The sequence below is a fragment of the Eufriesea mexicana genome, unplaced genomic scaffold (assembly GCF_001483705.2).
Source record: "Eufriesea mexicana isolate 0111107269 unplaced genomic scaffold, ASM148370v2 scaffold6382, whole genome shotgun sequence".
NCBI lineage: Eukaryota > Metazoa > Arthropoda > Insecta > Hymenoptera > Apidae > Eufriesea > Eufriesea mexicana.
Genome location: NW_016914265.1, coordinates 98857 through 117587, shown reverse-complemented (window position 1 = coordinate 117587; position 18731 = coordinate 98857). Strand labels below are relative to the sequence as shown.

Genomic DNA, 18731 nt, shown 5'->3' with positions numbered 1-18731 from the left:
TAAAATAAAGCACAAATGAGGTAGATTCTGTCTATAAAATTAAATAGCTGCATTCTTTAAATAATTTGAGGTAACATGATTAACCACGATTATGAATCTCAAAAGTTACAAGATTAAACCCTCCATTTTACTAGGAATTTTCTATGGTACTTTATGCAACGATATTTGTTGATTATATTACACGAAACTTTTATGAAACAAACTTAATTTACATTCTATTAAAAATCGAAACTCGTAACTATTTATAACACTCGATAAGTATACATAAATAACAAATTCCATTTTTATTCGAACAATTATAATCACCACTCTATTTACTCATGTCTAACCAGCTTCTTTTCACCGAATAAGTTACACGAACAATTAACGCAATTAACAATTCTAAAAAAAATTTCTATTCATTTTTATTCATCCTACTCAAAGCTTCCTTTAGTTACAAAAGAAATTAAACAACTTCGTACCTCTGAACACCACATTTAAGGTAATTTTTTCATTCTCATCATTCCCGTAACTTGATCGATGATTTTCATTAAACGATTAAACCAAGACTTCCTCGACATAATAGTCAGAGGTTCAAGGTGAAATCTTAATACGTTTCCGCGGGATTCTGTGCAAAATTGAAAACTGACGTCGAAACGACCAACGCGAAGGAAACTTTGCTGAAAGTTCTGCAAAATCGGATCGTTCGACCACGAGTACAAAACCTTGGCTATAGGGCAACTTCATCGGAAGCGTTCGCCATCTAAATCGTACGTCGAGAATCCAAAGTAAATTGGGGATAAGGAACGCCGATGATGATAATGTTTGAGAAATGGGACCAGGAAAAAGTTTGTTGTAACTACTTTTCCCGGCTACTTTTTTATTATACACTTTTTTTATTCCGCGACCGTCGTTGCATCAACTCGTCCCGTGAGATTCGATGTTAGCCCGTCTGTTGTCCGGTTTTACCAGTTTTCTCGTGCGGAGTCGAAAAGAGAATATCGAAAATTGAAACTGCGGAAGCAAGAGACTTTTATCTGACGATGTATGCGGTGTCTCGGTGATCGTGGCACAACTGGGCTAGATAATCCTGGTACAGCTTCGAATTTGTCGCAAACATAAATCAAAACCAGATAATAAACTCTTTGCATGTGAGTTTCGAATTAAGTTATCGCTGTTTTTATTTATCTGATGCATGGTTATTCTTCGTGTAAAGATAAGATAAGACGAAGAAACAGTATGAAATCTTCAGATTTAAAGCTTCGTTCTTTGAGAAAAATGCTGTTGAAGGTTTGTCAGATGGCAGTAAATCCTCGTATAATTATAAATTAGAAAGTATAAATGTAAATTTCGAATTGATAAATATCTATTTTTACACAATTTGGAGGTGATTCCTTGAATTAGGATAAATCTAAGAAGTACAGTCTGAAATCTTTAAATCCGATAGTTCATTCTTGAGAAGAACGATTTTGAAGATCTGTCAGATCCACGTATAGTCATTGTAAATTTCGAGTCTACGAATCTTTGCTTTTCTTTGATTCCTTCTAATATCTTCCAAATACAGGTGGACTAATTATAAACTTTGAGTTAACGTATCTAAACAAAGTCTGTGTCTATCCAACTGAGAGATAGAGATTTCTCGTTATAAAAATAATTCATGAAAGTGAAATATAAAATTTTTCCACATCAAAGGTTTTGTCTCAAGACAAATTTTGAGATTTATCAGTGATAGATGATACACGTGTACTAGCTGTAAGTTTCAAGTTAATAAATCTCTGTTCTATTCCCATTAACATTGACACAACATGACATAAGTATCACGAGTAGAGCTATCTGTTCTTTGTCATTGTTATTATCTTACTATGAATCTATGCTATTAGTCTCTTTTGCTCTCAATGTCGATATACGCTGTTCGATAATAGACGAATCTGATCTGTTGTCTAGACAGACTTTCAAAATGTAACCCTGTTCTGCTTTTTCTATTTATCTCTTTGCGATAAATCACCTGGAGTACTAGGTTATGACACGATTACTGAAACCCTCTGTACATTTAGCCATTAAGCGAAGTCACAGAGTTAACAAATTGAAATGACTGTTGACTCCGTTACACGAATAAGATAGATTTCCATGCTTAATGATAGAGTAGCTAACATTGGTGAAATTGGACAAGTAAAATGGTAACCAATCATCTCGATATTGAGACACGTGACGGTCGTGAAAACTTCTGTTCTATCGAAGGAAAAATTCTAGCGGTATAACTCTTTAACGAATTCATAAATGTGCGTATATATAGGATATATCTCGCCTAAAATGAGGAATTACATGAACTATAATATATATATTTCACTTGAATAATACAAGATACGATGTCACATTAACCATCCTTTAAGTAGCATTAAGAAACAATTTGAAATTCGAACTGTTTCGGTAATTTCTAATTTTCTAATTTCAAATACCAGATAACTTATCAACTATTCGTTATATCTCTTGTTGTCAGAAAATAATTCCATATTTTACCTATTTGCCTTATGTTTTTCACGTCACCATAGTGACGACACTCACTCTCTAACGATCCATCATTTCTACCCTCATTCGTACTTATTCACAGACGTGATTAACATTACACCCTATATCGTTCAACAATGTTATACTTGCACCGATAACCCTGCATTTAACAACTGTTCACCGTAGGATAAGGAAATTAAGATATCATATTAACCACGTACATAACGTGTATACTTGTGGTCTTTCTACACGTATGAATTGTATGCGAGTATGCGAGCATCCAGAAATGCAAGTAGGCGCAAAACTAACAGCAGTCGTTAATATCGAATATTAACACGTAGAGGAAAAATCGACAGGCACTGCATGCGTATTCGTAACGCTTGTCGTAAAAAAAAATTGGAAAAGGATAAAAAAAAAAAACAAAGTTATAAGCATATCTCCGAGATTCTATGTTTGAGCATAATTGCATTTTAGTCTGAAACGCACCTACAATTTATGCAGTGTCCGTCCAAAGGTATATTTTTGGAGAAGCAACTTCTTATTTTGTAATAACATGTATCCGCGCATGAGGATGTGTCCGCGCAACAGCAACTTGTACAAATGTTATACAATACACGCGTATTCGCAGGGTAAGTGATGGGTTTATTGCGAGAAAAGATATTTGAGATTGTTACACATGGATTTCATAGTTTATCATCCTACACGATGCGTCTACGGAGCTTTAGGAGCTAGGTTAATCGAAGATTCAGCCTTCGAGAAAACAGCTTTATCACTTCCGAGCTTTCAACATGGTATCCTAAGTCTATGCACCGAGTAACAGAGACGCAGAGTTTCTAAATTCCTATGTAGAAGTCAGTTGCCTAAATACTGTTTAACTCGCTTGACACATTGGTCTAGATCAACGGTTCTTAACCTTCTTCCCTCGCGTACCAACCAACTTATACGTGATCGAGTCGCATACTTCTGTGTAGGTGTATATTCATTTTAACCTACTCCTCTGTACATAATTTCAAAATTTTATACAACTTGGTTCAACTCACTATCCTCAGTCGAGAATCCTTGATCTAGATGTCTTTGATGGAATCTTGACTGACAAAGAGATTTCAACTTGAGAAATAGAAATAGCTAGAAGATGCCAATCTAATGAATAAGATAAATTGATGAGAACTATAACATCTTTCTTTGCAAGAAATTCTTCAAGTATAGTTACTTTATGAAAAGAAGCATGAATGATGGAACCTATGACAACGAGCTGTTACAATATTAGACTCAACAAAGAACTATTTCCAAGTGCAAGTGATTAGATAGATGAAACTTTCCATAGCTTAAGTTCAGACATGGTACTAACTCACTAATTGACTAATTGACTAATTGATTGCAACAACGGCCGCTTGATAGCCTAAGTAGTACTCTCCAAAAAAGGCTTGCTAACTGTCTATGCGAATTAGAAGCAATCACGTTGCTTTCTTGGAGAAGGATTTTGTACCAAGCAGAAGTTACCTATCCCTTGAATCATCTCCAAAAACCTGTGGTATGTAATATAGCAAATGCCACTGCGATTGTATAATTGTATGGTACTACGCATATACCGGCGGATATAAATACTGTTAACTACATTTCGACTCAAATATTGTTTTTTTGAGTAGCTTAGAGGTAGGTGTAAGTAGAACATAGTGTAGTTTGCAAAATAGGAAGCAGTATACCGACGTTGTAGACAGCGAAGATAATATTCCCAATATTTTCTAATTACCATGTGATTAATTGATATTAACTCGACGAAATTGACAAATTTCTGTTTCTCGTGTGAGAATAATATATTTTGTGTCGATATCACTGCTTCTATTTTCAGGAGATACGATTACTTTGAAGATTTGGATACTCGAGTAGATCATTGCATGAATAGCTTAGCATTGTTTAAGATTATTAATTTTGTATTCGCAACTCTATATTTTATTACTCATTTACTACGAAGAAATATCACATTATTTTGTATGTTTTGCATTTACCAAGAGCTAATATTACGGTATATAAGCACCAAATCGTATATACATTGCAGGTATTGTAATTGGAGTAATTACCTAATACCGAACTTTTTACCAAGACCTCCGTTTGCTTCGTTTCCAAACATTTTAAAGTCCCTCTCTTTAAATGATAAGGAATATTAAAAAAAAATTAAAATATAAAAGTAATTTGGAAAAGAAGCATTAAGAATAAATTGTTAATTAAGGTACCACGGCATATCGGCGTTGCACATCATGTATTTCTACGATTATCTTATTGATTGACTACTACTTTTTATTACTGCGAGCTTTTGTAATAACGTTTACGTCGTGAATGTTTCGAATTGTTTGCACGTACAGCATAGTGCGTTTATACGTATATGAATTTATAACATTTCTATCTATAAATATATATAAATATAACATAAGTACTTGACACCTCAAAGAAAAATTTACAAAGCTAGTGATTTCATAATACTCAGGTAGTCAGTGCGAAAAAACGAAGACTGCAATTTAATATGGTTAGAGTTTAACGTAATTATATTAGAACATTCGTATTACCAATAATTGGCAAATTAAAAGAAAGAAAAAGAAAGACGTCCCGACGTTAATTCGATTTCAGAGATGTAACAAAATCTTGCGAAATTGCAATTATTCTTCCTACTGACCTGTGCAATGACTGTCTGGGTAAAGTTGTGACTTTTCGAACGAGATTGTCGAAAGCCACTATGCTTGAAACTCTGAGGACCATAAACTCACAATAAAGTTTCTCTTTTTCTTCGTATCAATCATGATCGAAGTGTTAGAAACGAAATTTGTGTCCATATAGAACCTTCTGTATAGGCTACACTTCGTTTACGATACTCGTATTAACATTACTCTATTATAAATTGATAAGTAATCGAATTAACCAAAAGAAAAAAATGAAGAAAATGGAAAAAAAGAAAAACAAGTAAAATCGATGTTGTGTCTGAATAAATGTCCATTATATCGTCTGCATGACGAAGCATACCAAATTATTTAACCATCGATTAAGAGACATAGATAGATCGAGAAACGTAGCGTAGCAAGGATCAGTGTATTGTGTTAGTTTAGTTGCGTAGTTGAGTGTCACGAGTATAACGTATATAATTATAATCTAAAGCAATGCGAGATTTCTTAATGTAGTATATTAACCCTTTTGTTACTAAGAGCAACTATAGTCACTCAACGACGAGCACTCATTCTGTATTATCAAACATGACCATAGTCATTCAGCTACGAGCGCTCGCTCTATACCAAAAGTGACTATAATCATTCGTAAAAATTTCAATTAACACTTTATTTTCAATCCTATTGTCTGTATCGTTCAATTGCAACTTGACCATTCTGTATACGTATTAGTTTAAAATTCGTTATTTGTTGTTTTGAAATAACTTACAAAATGTAGACTCGCGGCGCAACGGTTAATATATATATCATAAATATGTTTATTTTGTACTGAATGTATTTCGCATTGATGTATTTTTCGCAAGCGTCGACTACGACGTCATCTCGGACATTATTAAAAAGCAAAAAGTATAAAAATCGTCGACTCGTTTCATAAATATTATAGAGTACCTACGCCATTATTTTGGACTCACGAGTAAATCACTGCTTGAAGACAACTTTTCTTTTCGAAATACTACGGGAGAAAACAAGAAGTTTTGTTTTTCGAGTGATCGTGGAAACGCGATAAAAATTTAACAGATTTTCGCGAACCACCAAAAAGACTACTTCGTTTTCCTTTGTAATTTATTTGGGTAGAATCTTGTATATTTTACGCGATACCTAAGCTGCTATTGTTTACATTTTTGTTATTTTTATTATAGTAGTATTTGAATAAACTTTGTTACGCTTACAAGCAAGATATTAGTCATTCAACACATCCCACGTTTATCCTAAAATGTATTTTACCATGAATTATGTAAATGTAGATTTTATAATAAAAGAATTTCTTTTTGTATAGCCTGACACAACTCTGCGGTAGGTGATTGTAGATAATAAAGACACTTATAGTCTGTTCATTCTTTTATTCTAAAATACCTTTATAGATGTAATATTAGAAGTTGAAATATGAAAGTAGAATTTTATATTAATCTTTGTGTGGTGAATGTATGAAAATTAGAACGTATATATGTTTAAATCCGATACGCTACAATTTTCAAATTCATTTTAGAAAGTATTTAATGGCTCTTATTATTGTCCTAGTGAATCTACTTTTATTATGCTACATAAATCGAGTAAAGTAATTATTGCTATTTAAAATGGAATGTTTATGCTTCTCTCTTACAGCATATTTGAATATTCCGCCAGGACGTAATGAAACAATGCGTCTTATAGATGGCGCGAACATCGAAATACAAAACTTTAAGGGTTAACATCAACTCCTAATAGTTTGCAATCAATTTTATATTACCATGTAAGAAATGTAAAGTTTTATATATAGCAAGTTGTTAAAAAGCAATAAAACGACTGAAAGCTCTTTAACTGTGGATAATTCTATAAATTAGAGGTTAGTATTGGTAGTACAGGTTAGTACTAAACTTCTTTGAAAACAGTAAACATCAAATACTAAGCTAATATTTGATATTTATTTACAAAACAACTAACTATTTTTCTATTTTAATTAGATTTATGTATAAAAATTCTGTCAATTCTAGAAGATCAACATTAATATAATTTTATATTTGTTTTCATAGATATGGATCCAGAATTTCTTTCTAGATTAATCCCACAAAATAAAGAACATGTACGACCAGCATGCAAAAAATGTGGATATGCTGGACACCTTACATATCAATGTCGTAATTTTATCAAAGTTGACCCAAACAAAGAAATTGTTTTAGATGTTAGCAGTACTAGCTCTGATAGCGATGAAAATTATGTTACTCCACTGACTGAATTACGTGAAAAGGAATTAAAAAAGAAACTCCAAGAAGCTAAGAAAAAACATAAGGATAAGAAGACTAAAAAGAAATCTAAGAAACGCAAGAGGTCTGAAAGTGATATTGAATCAGAAACAGAAGCCTCCAGTGATGAAGACAAGAAACATAAACATAAAAAGAAAAAGAAAAAGTCAAAACACAAAAAACGTAAGAAATATAAAAAAGACAATTCATCAGATAGTAATTGCAATGATAAAAAAAGATAATTTTTCTTCATCTAACTACTAGATGATTCTCGAATTGTAAATATTTTGCTCAAACTACTAGTACGTTGTACATAAGTAAAATTAAATGATTTGTAAATAAACTTATAAAAACTACATTTATATGAATTGAATATTGTTTGTATAGAAATAGGAAAAATTAATATAATTATTCTATTGTATTGTTGTGGATTTTATAAAAGTAACAAACTATAGCAATTATGAATGGAAATTAGTTTGGATATAAATTTAAATTAAATATATTGAATAAATATCATGGTAAATTATATTTGTAAAATAATAAATTGTATACAATTTCCTTGGTGAAAACTGAAATACAAAACTTTAAGGGTTAACATCAACTCCTAATAGTTTGCAATCAATTTTATATTACCATGTAAGAAATGTAAAGTTTTATATATAGCAAGTTGTTAAAAAGCAATAAAACGACTGAAAGCTCTTTAACTGTGGATAATTCTATAAATTAGAGGTTAGTATTGGTAGTACAGGTTAGTACTAAACTTCTTTGAAAACAGTAAACATCAAATACTAAGCTAATATTTGATATTTATTTACAAAACAACTAACTATTTTTCTATTTTAATTAGATTTATGTATAAAAATTCTGTCAATTCTAGAAGATCAACATTAATATAATTTTATATTTGTTTTCATAGATATGGATCCAGAATTTCTTTCTAGATTAATCCCACAAAATAAAGAACATGTACGACCAGCATGCAAAAAATGTGGATATGCTGGACACCTTACATATCAATGTCGTAATTTTATCAAAGTTGACCCAAACAAAGAAATTGTTTTAGATGTTAGCAGTACTAGCTCTGATAGCGATGAAAATTATGTTACTCCACTGACTGAATTACGTGAAAAGGAATTAAAAAAGAAACTCCAAGAAGCTAAGAAAAAACATAAGGATAAGAAGACTAAAAAGAAATCTAAGAAACGCAAGAGGTCTGAAAGTGATATTGAATCAGAAACAGAAGCCTCCAGTGATGAAGACAAGAAACATAAACATAAAAAGAAAAAGAAAAAGTCAAAACACAAAAAACGTAAGAAATATAAAAAAGACAATTCATCAGATAGTAATTGCAATGATAAAAAAAGATAATTTTTCTTCATCTAACTACTAGATGATTCTCGAATTGTAAATATTTTGCTCAAACTACTAGTACGTTGTACATAAGTAAAATTAAATGATTTGTAAATAAACTTATAAAAACTACATTTATATGAATTGAATATTGTTTGTATAGAAATAGGAAAAATTAATATAATTATTCTATTGTATTGTTGTGGATTTTATAAAAGTAACAAACTATAGCAATTATGAATGGAAATTAGTTTGGATATAAATTTAAATTAAATATATTGAATAAATATCATGGTAAATTATATTTGTAAAATAATAAATTGTATACAATTTCCTTGGTGAAAACTGTACTTTTATAAAATAAATAAATAAAATTAAAGTGTTATATTCCAATTGTATATAGATTTAAATGCATATTCAAAAAGTTGGTAAAAAAGGAAGGTTAGTGGCGCTAGTAAATATATTATTGCGCAAGCACAGAGATCCGGACAGTAATACAGTAATTTTAGGTTAGAAGAGACTGGTCAGTAAACAAAGCATGACACGACATGCGAGAAATTGCACAGCTGGTGCTGTTTATACTTATCACGAGAAAAAAAAGGACGCAGCAGCCTCAGGTTATGGCACAAATACGCAAAGAGTTGGGAAAGATTCTGTAAAAGATTTTGACTGTTGCTGTTTGACATTACAACCATGTAGAAATCCTGTCATAACGTTTGTATATTATATTAGAACTTTAATTTTAGTTTTAGTTATTCTTATATTATACAGTCAATTTTATATTTACAGAAAGGATGGCTATTTGTTTGACAAAGAAGCTATATTGGAATATGTTTTAACAAAAAAGAAAGAATATGCAAGGAAGTTGAAGGAATATGAGAAACAAAAACAACAAGAAGAAGTAAATAAAAACCTAAGAAAGACATGTTATCCGATATATTATCGAATTTTTATAATTTTTTTAGGAACAGTCTAATGAAAAAAGCGCTAATGAAGAATTGCAAAAATTGCAAAAGTTTTTAAAGGGCGAGAAAAATATTGTTTCTAGAAGTCAAACGATCATCAAAGAGTCTACTTCTTCAGTTTCTAATATGGTTAATGGCAAAGATAAAATGTTGCCAAGTTTTTGGATTCCATCTAAAACACCAGAGGCAAAAGAAACTATGTTACAAAAACCAGATAAAAGAATTTATTGTCCTATTAGTGGTAATCCATTAAAAATAAAAGATCTTATTCACATAAGATTTACCGAAGTAAAGGATCCTGATGATAAAAAGTCTCTGATTGTTAAACAAGCTAGATATATGTGTCCAATTACACACGATATTTTAAGCAACAGTGTTCCATGTGCAATCATAAAGACAACGTATGACCTTTCACTTTCTAATACTTGTTATTACATTATTTATTAGATGCAGAATATAAACAAATATTCTGTAATATTTTTTAGTGGTGATGTAGTTACAATGGAATGTGTAGAAAAAATTATCAAGAAAGATTGGATTAACCCCTTAGATAATACAAAATTGACAGAAGCGGATATTATACCTCTTCAAAGGGTAATTATTGATAGTAAAATTAAGATATAACAGACATAGAATAAGATAATCTATTGACTTCTTTTCAGGGTGGTACTGGATATTCGTCAGTTAACGATGGCTTAGAAGGTAAACATGAAAGACCAGTATTACAAGCGTAAAGTATATAGATATTGTAATTTTTATACGTACAAGAATTAATGTATTACAATGAAACATATTATCAGAAAGAATTAATAAAATGTATATTATCCTGACTTACTAAACAGAGCATACGATTGTTATACGTACAATTGGATATAAAATATTTTAATTTTACTTGAGAAAATTAGATAAGAAAAAATTTCATACCCTTCTTAACTGAAGAACATCGAAATTTGTATAAAAAAAAAAAATTAAGAACAAGTAAATTCTCCATATATACAATTGGATATAAAATATTTTAATTTTACTTGAGAAAATTAGATAAGAAAAAATTTCATACCCTTCTTAACTGAAGAACATCGAAATTTGTATAAAAAAAAAAAATTAAGAACAAGTAAATTCTCCATATATACAATTGGATATAAAATATTTTAATTTTACTTAACAAAATTAGGTAAGAAAAATTACATACCTCTCTTAACTGGGGGGCAGTGCTTCTCTTCAGTCCTTCAGTCCTTCCACAATTATCATTTTCACTAATTTAGATTTTCTTGCACTATGTTACACTTATCACCAGCTCATTTAAGAAAAGAAATTATTATATTAGATAAAAATTGAATATATTACGCGTAATTGAGCATATGGTAATATACATTATTCATTTCATACGCAACCACGTTAAATTTTTATTGTGAAAGATTTTAGGTGTAATTCCTATATAATATAATTGAAATTTTCAAGTTATTTATATATATTTTTGATATTTATACAAATAAATTGTTTTACTTGCAATTACGAACGTAATAGCGAAGAATTGACACATTACACATCACTCCATTACAAGAATTCGAATTTGAACGATGATGACGCAATATGATTGGATTATATTTAAAATTTTCTTAGCGCGCGAAAAGACCAATCCCACAATTCCTTTCGTGCAGAACACCCATTCGAGATCCAATCCAGACTGTGGCTTCTGTTAGAAGGTGTCGCCATCTTAAGGAATACAGTTTTTTAAAGCATTCCGAAATTCTGGCGCTCTGCCGGCCAGGCGGCAATCTGCGAGACTGCGTTAGTGTTCGCTGTTCGCGTAGTGCTTGCGCGCGTTCTTAACTTTTATTTCTCGTAATTATCTTTTTATTCGTAAAATCAAGTGTCAGCATTAGTTATAAAGTGCAGAAGTCGCGATGATCGTTCGCCAATAAATTAAAGGTGAGTGTCTGCCTAAGTGTGCCTTTTATCGGACCGAGTATTGTCACATGTGCAATGCCACGACGGTAACACTTTATACGCTTGGTAAGTCAGCAATTTTGATACCTTTTGCGAAACAATCATCTAGTGAGATCGTTGGAAATGTCAATAAGGGTATTCATGGGTAACTCGGTATAAGGAAAAATTCACTTTCAAATTATAATGTAGCTGTGTTCAATACATATTGCAATAGCTTGACTTGATTAGTTTTGCATGTCAGTTTCCAGCAACTTCACGAACAGGCGTTTACAATAGATCCGTAAGTAGGACATGTAAATGCATCGATTAGTTGACTATCAGCGTCGAGATAATGCAATTGGCAAAACATAAACAAAATTTCGACACATTTTAAGTTCGTTCAAGTTGCATCTCATTAAACAGTAAATAAAACTACGATGATACATAGCACAAACATCATACGTTAATTGCATCGACATATTTTCAAACATCGAAGATCGTTATAGTTCATACTTTTCGTCATTTTAATTTGTGCGTTCGCGGGTTTAACACGATGCCACCCCACTACCGGACACTACACATCTCATTTTTCGCTAGCGTGCATTTTCTACGAACAGTGTCAGCTTTGACGTATCTCAAATATGCAAAAATTATTTAAGGTTATTTTATATCTGCTGTTAAACAAAAGGTTCGAAACGTGTTTATTGTCAACTTAAAAAATATTAGTACAATACATGGAATTATATATATCGATTATATGGTCGTTCATCATATCAACCAAATCGATTTTAAATTATCGATTATATTGATTTTCGCTTGTCTCATTGTAGCTTGAATACCAGTCGGTGCAGTTGATCTAATCTAAACGATTAAAATCGAGATCGCAATCGCGTTGCATTGTGTACAGTGGCACGAATGGCGTGACGACAAAGATAAAACATTTGAAGTAATTAACCAATAGATTTACACTTTTATTAAGTTTCAAAAGTTGTTTGAAAAAAGTAGCGATTGAATATATCGTCGTATTGGATTATTACGAATGAACCATTGTGACTATGTTATTTTCCTTGAATCGTGACTAAACATTTTCTCTAGACAACTGGAAGACAAAATTCATTGCAGTGATTTGATACTTTATAATATTTATTCTTCGGTTATGTACAGAATCGTCCATCTATACTTTAAATCGTGAAGATTAACAATAACGTAAAATCTGTATTCGTTGACATATAGGAACACATGTATCTTGCATTAATCATCTGACGCATTAGATAAAAATGCAAATTTATCGGAAATATGTTCACATATAGTACACTACCAATGGTAAGATAACCTTCTATGTAGACAATATATATATAATATACACTTATATGTCACGACAATGAGAAATATACGTGCATACATACATAAACGTACGTGAACCCTTGTTATATCACTAAGCACATCTGCACGCTGTCTACATAACCACAAAATATGTATCGACTGCGTCTGTAATTCGCCATATCCATGTTCCGTTCTACATGCACGCGCTCTCGTGTACGTGTTATACGTAATAGAAGGTTAAGCTAGGTTGACCGACCATGATGCAGAGTGCATGCGTAACGAATAGTTCACGCCGATCGTATGAGAACATACACATGAGAGTAAAAACACGATATCGTGCATGTGTTTTCGTGCACGCGTAGATGATAAGAGGCGACACGATGTTATATCATCGTCTACGAGGCGCATGGCGCATATTGCGACACAATCGCTGCAGTTCTTTCACCCATTCGTTTTAGCTGAACTATATGTGGTAACATGTACGTATATAGCAGAAATCGGCTCAGTTGGTAATCCTTTGAGACAAGAATCGCCGATCGATTAACTGATTTGAACCAAAGGCACTGATGATGAACCCAGTCATTGTGAGTCAATGGCTGGACGAACTTGAGATGAATTGGATGCTGATTAGTCTTAAATTAGAGTTTTAATAATGGTACTTCAATTGTTGCAGTCTGCGGGATCGTTGCAATGTGGATAGTATTGACATAGTAATACAGTAATATCTGTATTATAGCCAACGGACAGTATATTAACATAAATTTATTTATGATAATACTTTTAAGTATGTATACTACTTTTATGCTATTTTATACTATGCTAGCATACTATTTATGTACGATATTTTGAAAGTAGAAATTAATTTAATAATAAAAATTACTTTGTTGTACTTGTTATATAGGTACAAAAAATGCTGAATTTTATGCATCAAATGAGCAGATGATAAAATATATTATTTATATATTGATCACTATAAGAGTAGGAGGAAATGGAAAATGATATTTATTGCATGACAAAGTTTTAGTAAGCATTTCTACAGATTGCATTTAAATACAGTTTTAAGATTTCCTCGGTATAAAGTAACGTGGAAAATCCCCGGTTTACATCAGATCGCTTTATTGTATTAGTCGTAAATCGGCATTTCATGATATGCCTTCGAACGTGCACTACTAACTTCTACAAATGCAGCATTTCTATTCTCTTTCCAAATGAATTTTCCAGCTAGTATTTAATTCGATGTTGCATTGCATTTTCCAAGATTATCCTCTATTATTTAAAAAAAATTGTTTAAATTGTCAATATTAAAATCAACTCGAGAAATCAATACATTGCTTTGGGCATCATCTTCTTTCTTGTCATTTATTACATAGCTTTCCATAAAGTCGATAATTATTATTCAATACTTCCACTACTTGATTAACTTTTAAAATTGCACTCATGAATTATGTACATTGAAGTACGAGTAATCATTAACAACCATTGAGAGTCATTAGCATTGAAAAGTAATGAAATACATAATCTATGGTTTAACCGTCTTCCATGACAAGTAAAATAACCATGACAAGAAAGGAGTTCTGCTTATATGTAATTTGATAGTAGAATTTTTCTTAGAAATTCTGTCTCGACCTTCCCGTTGTTTATCAGTACTTATAGTCCATTACATGAATCATTAGCGTTATTTCTATTCTTCCGCGGTTATAATACATTAACTAGTTACGTAATTTGTATGTAAGAATGATACACTCTCTAGCGAATTTTCTCGTTAGCATGATTTTTCGTCAATAAGATTAATCTATCGGTGACTTTTAAGAACGTAATAAGGTTTTATCATTAACGATGGAGTCAGCAAGAGAGAAAGTAGGAACTAGCAGTAGTTTACTACCGTATGTGGTTCGCCTTTGTTGTGCAGACGTACTAAACTACTGACCTCCCTTCTCAAGAAACTTGCAGACACACCCGTGCACCTAAACGTAATCATAAATATGCCTGTCATGCTTATCATACGTGTTATCCACTTGTTTTCCGCGTTAGAATTTATTTATTTAATATTAATCAATAAGCAAATAAGTTAGCTTTGAATAGAATTTCTTTTATCATAATTCTTCTTGCACTGTTTACAATTTTTCTAGCTCTGTCTTCATTTACATTTTTATCCTAACTTAGGTATTATTTATTACAAACTATTTCATAAATTAAATACGTTCATAATATTTTCCACATCTTATGTTTGTTATAGATTAGATATTAAAAGTTAATTTAATTCTTTAAAAATTGATACAATATATTAAATCACAGAAATATTAATTTTTTCTTTCAATTTAGTAATTTTCAAAAGTTTGTAGAATAATTGGTATCTAATTTTATTAGTTATGTATTATAATTAACTACTATATTTACGATGATTACCACACAACAATAAAAGTAACTATCTATGTACAATTATTCATTTCTGCCTCGATAATGTTATGTTTTCAATAATTATAAAATAATAAATCAGGAACCAGTTGTTTCGACTTGTTTGATAGTTTTATCGTTGAATCTATAAATCTCTGCAAAATAATAAATCAGTATCTTCGATCAACCGTAACACTAAATTGCCTCCACTTTTAATAATCATTTGTTACATAAGAAAAATATCTTTTCGGTATTTTCCGAAGAAAAATTTAGAAGTGATTTCACAGTACCAGGAAACAGCTGATGTTTATATGTATGAGCCATCATTTTTCAAACGTTTTTTCTTTTTTTTGTGCCTCGTCATTTTTTCTCATCGAATTACGATAGATTAATGGATCGCGGAAAGATTCGTGCGATTAGATCCACTTATTTTCTCAAAGCAACACGATAACATTCGATTCCGAGGTGTCTCGTAGAACTTCCTTCCTCGGCGCAAAATTCTAGGCAGGTAGGGCGAAAATTACGAGCAATGGTTTCCTGCTGGCGGAAACTGTTAGCCACGATAGCTCGTTAATAAATATATATAGCGGCATACCCGGTCACTAGTACACACTTTAAACATTACGTAATACGTCTTGCGTGTTTTGCGGTGCGCATTACCTCATATCAAAGCAATTCTCGAGTATGGCACGGTCATTTTCCCACCGTGGCTACCCTCTCCTCTCTTCACTTAAGTATGCGTGAACTTGTTTCCGTTTTAGAAAAGACACCTTAGCGGAAAAATCGCTGTTTCCTCCTTTCTTGCAAAACACGCACAGGATACACAGGACACCGTGCTATTGCGCATGTGGTCGAATTCTATTTGCAATTTTAATTCGTTCATAACGTTCGTAGAAAATTACTCGGTCACTTGGAAGTTTTACCTTAGGGATATCTTTGAAAATACCATTGGCTTTCAATTAGCTAGTATTGCCTACGTTAATATTAAATAGGAGCTCATAGAACGATATATCGCCGATCTAAGTAATCATGTTGTCTATGTGGACGGTAGATCAGTGAACATTTCTTTGCCAGTGTTACCTAAGCTATGGTGGACTTCCTGAGAAAGGTGAAGTAATTATTCGATGGTTAATGCATCGTTAAGTAGGCTTGAATAATTATTCTGCCTTAACAGAGGTTTCTTTCATCGCTTTGCTAAGTATTGTCAATATTTTTTTGTGATCTGGACTCCCATAGAAATCCCATGTTGTTCTGTTCCTTTTAATTTCAACGTGAGATATAATAGTTTTTTCTTTTTTATTAAGTTAGTATTTAATATAAATACGAGGAATAGATTTTTAAATATACAGGGTGGATCATGACCATTTCAATTATTTTTTGTTGTTTTGGTTCAGTTTGTACTGGAGAAACAATAAAAAATTATTTTGAAATAGTAGAATATTAACGAATGGCTTACAAGATAACATTTAATTTTTGTTAAATTAACCTTGTTACTGAAAACAGAGAAAATCAGCTTACTGTAAATGGAAAGAATAGTAGTGGTCACGTTAGGAAATTCACCCTGTATAAATATGAAAAGAGTGAAAATAAACAAAGTATAAACAACTTCTACGAATAGTTCATTGAATACGAACCAGGTAAGATAAAATATCGAATGCATTTTAGAAATACAGAAGATGGTTAAAAAGTTTTTCTTATACAATAAGAAATATGTTAAAATTATTTATATAATACTAAATTGGAATAAATCAGTCTATGTAAATAAGAGTTTTCGAAGAGATATATAGGTAAGGGCATAAATTTACAGTTAAATGAATTGTTCGTTGAGATTTATGCCACTTTTTACTATTTTACTGCTGGACTCGGTTTTGATCGACTATACAGGAAGAAAACTCTGTCATTTCCATCCGTATTAGATTAAAATAGTGGAGGGAATATGTCCTTGGTGAGGCAAAGTTAGGAGCGATCATAGGGGTTTTTCACCGTTCGCCACGACTCACAAAACGATCTATAGATCCCAACTTGCTTGCAGTATTTACGTAACGCAATATAGGCCGTGGACAAATCGGGGGGAAAAAGTGAATCATCGATTACACTTGCTAGGCTGCAACATGGGCGATGGCTTCCTCGTTAAACCTTGAATAAGTAATCTGCCCCTGAGGTGATACTCTGCACCGAAAACCGCTTAATATGTGAGCTTTTCTAGTATTTTCTCCGATCCTCCCAAAATATGCATTTTTTGAAATTTTAGATATTGCCAGATATTTCCTAAAATATTTCTTCTAGCCGTGATACCTATTGTTAGTGAAATCTTTCATTTAATTCGGTAATAATTATAATCTGCAAATATAAATTTAATATCGGAGATATTAAAAATAGGAGAATAAAATTTATTTTTATTGAATTATTTAAATAAAACACTAACAAAATTATCTTCATTCAATTATTGAAATATCATACTAATTATTATTTGCATTTAATCATTCAGATAGGATAATAAATTATCTTCATATAATTATTCAAGCAGGACACTAAAAACTATCTTTATATTATTTTTGTGATCTTCGATAATATAGTCGATATATCTTTACGTGGTTAAGTGCACTATATTCAAATGTGTGTTATGATCAATAGTCGCGATCTATTACTGTTTGTATTTAAGAAAGATTTATTTTTTCCTTTATCCAGTGAATATCAAATATCCAAATGAGTATTACATCATCATTTGTTACATGTATGTTTGATCAGAAATTTAATCTTTTACTTCATAACATCGTTTCATAGTTGCATCGTTGATTCTCGGCTTTGTTGGTTGACGATTAAATTGCGATTTTGCATTAATGTTACAATGCTCGGTGGAATTAAGGTGTCTTGTTTCTGAAGTCTTCAGAAAAATTGAATGAAACTAGTATCATTAATCGATTCAATTTATTTTACATTAAATATAGTATTACAATACAATATTTTATCTAAATTATTTTCTAACAATCCTTGCCACAGTTTTACACAGCTAGTGTTCATTTTTAATATATTTATAAATTGACACTGTATTAATGGAACTATTTAACATTTTTGTGAAACCATTTAAATAAATAATCCCTTGGTTATTTTGAGAAATACTAGTCCAAAATCATCGAGTTTTCGTGTGGAAGTACAAACTTGAACGCATAATCGTTTAATTACACATCATGTGTATGTACTATTTGCAACTGGTATCTATTGTCTGAAATTAACAACGATATCCCAAGGTTTTCACTAGTTTCTGCATCGAAATCTTGTTGTTCGCAGATATGGACGAGACCTCTCGACCTTTTTCTCTTTCATGCGTTATATTAAGTGATACTTAACGCACTCATATT

General features: G+C 31.4%; 3 protein-coding genes and 1 long non-coding RNA gene across 4 annotated transcripts in view; all 4 read left to right on the top strand.

Annotated features, from left to right (window-relative positions):
- The first annotated feature begins 6853 nt into the window (after positions 1–6853).
- On the top strand, positions 6854–7656 carry LOC108552397 (protein SREK1IP1-like). The gene is made up of 2 exons (XM_017906910.1): positions 6854–7017; positions 7205–7656. The coding sequence occupies exon 2, from the start codon at positions 7207–7209 to the stop codon at positions 7654–7656; it is 450 nt and encodes a 149-aa protein (XP_017762399.1). The 5' UTR covers positions 6854–7017; positions 7205–7206.
- A 381-nt stretch (positions 7657–8037) lies between these two features.
- On the top strand, positions 8038–8782 carry LOC108552396 (protein SREK1IP1-like). Its single transcript, XM_017906909.1, has 2 exons — positions 8038–8143; positions 8331–8782. Exon 2 carries the CDS (start codon positions 8333–8335, stop codon positions 8780–8782), a length of 450 nt encoding a protein of 149 aa, XP_017762398.1. The 5' UTR covers positions 8038–8143; positions 8331–8332.
- Positions 8783–9245: 463 nt separating this feature from the next.
- Positions 9246–10550, top strand: LOC108552395 (nitric oxide synthase-interacting protein homolog). The gene is made up of 5 exons (XM_017906908.1): positions 9246–9478; positions 9554–9665; positions 9730–10130; positions 10215–10323; positions 10392–10550. The coding sequence occupies exons 1-5, from the start codon at positions 9303–9305 to the stop codon at positions 10461–10463; spliced, it is 870 nt and encodes a 289-aa protein (XP_017762397.1). The 5' UTR covers positions 9246–9302; the 3' UTR covers positions 10464–10550.
- A 966-nt stretch (positions 10551–11516) lies between these two features.
- LOC108552399 (uncharacterized) overlaps positions 11517–18731 on the top strand; it is a 45217-nt gene continuing 38002 nt past the window's right edge. The window contains exon 1 of the long non-coding RNA XR_001890551.1: positions 11517–11742. This is a non-coding gene — a long non-coding RNA (uncharacterized LOC108552399). The remainder of the gene's footprint in view (positions 11743–18731) is intronic.

Bases quoted from the DNA above. Each gene is read 5' to 3' on its own strand.
- LOC108552395 (XM_017906908.1), top strand. From the start codon at position 9,303: ATGACACGACATGCGAGAAATTGCACAGCTGGTGCTGTTTATACTTAT. The intron at 10,131-10,214 runs GTATGACCTTTC...AATATTTTTTAG, and splicing joins TGTGCAATCATAAAGACAAC to TGGTGATGTAGTTACAATGG. The intron at 10,324-10,391 runs GTAATTATTGAT...ACTTCTTTTCAG, and splicing joins ATATTATACCTCTTCAAAGG to GGTGGTACTGGATATTCGTC.
- LOC108552396 (XM_017906909.1), top strand. From the start codon at position 8,333: ATGGATCCAGAATTTCTTTCTAGATTAATCCCACAAAATAAAGAACAT.
- LOC108552397 (XM_017906910.1), top strand. From the start codon at position 7,207: ATGGATCCAGAATTTCTTTCTAGATTAATCCCACAAAATAAAGAACAT.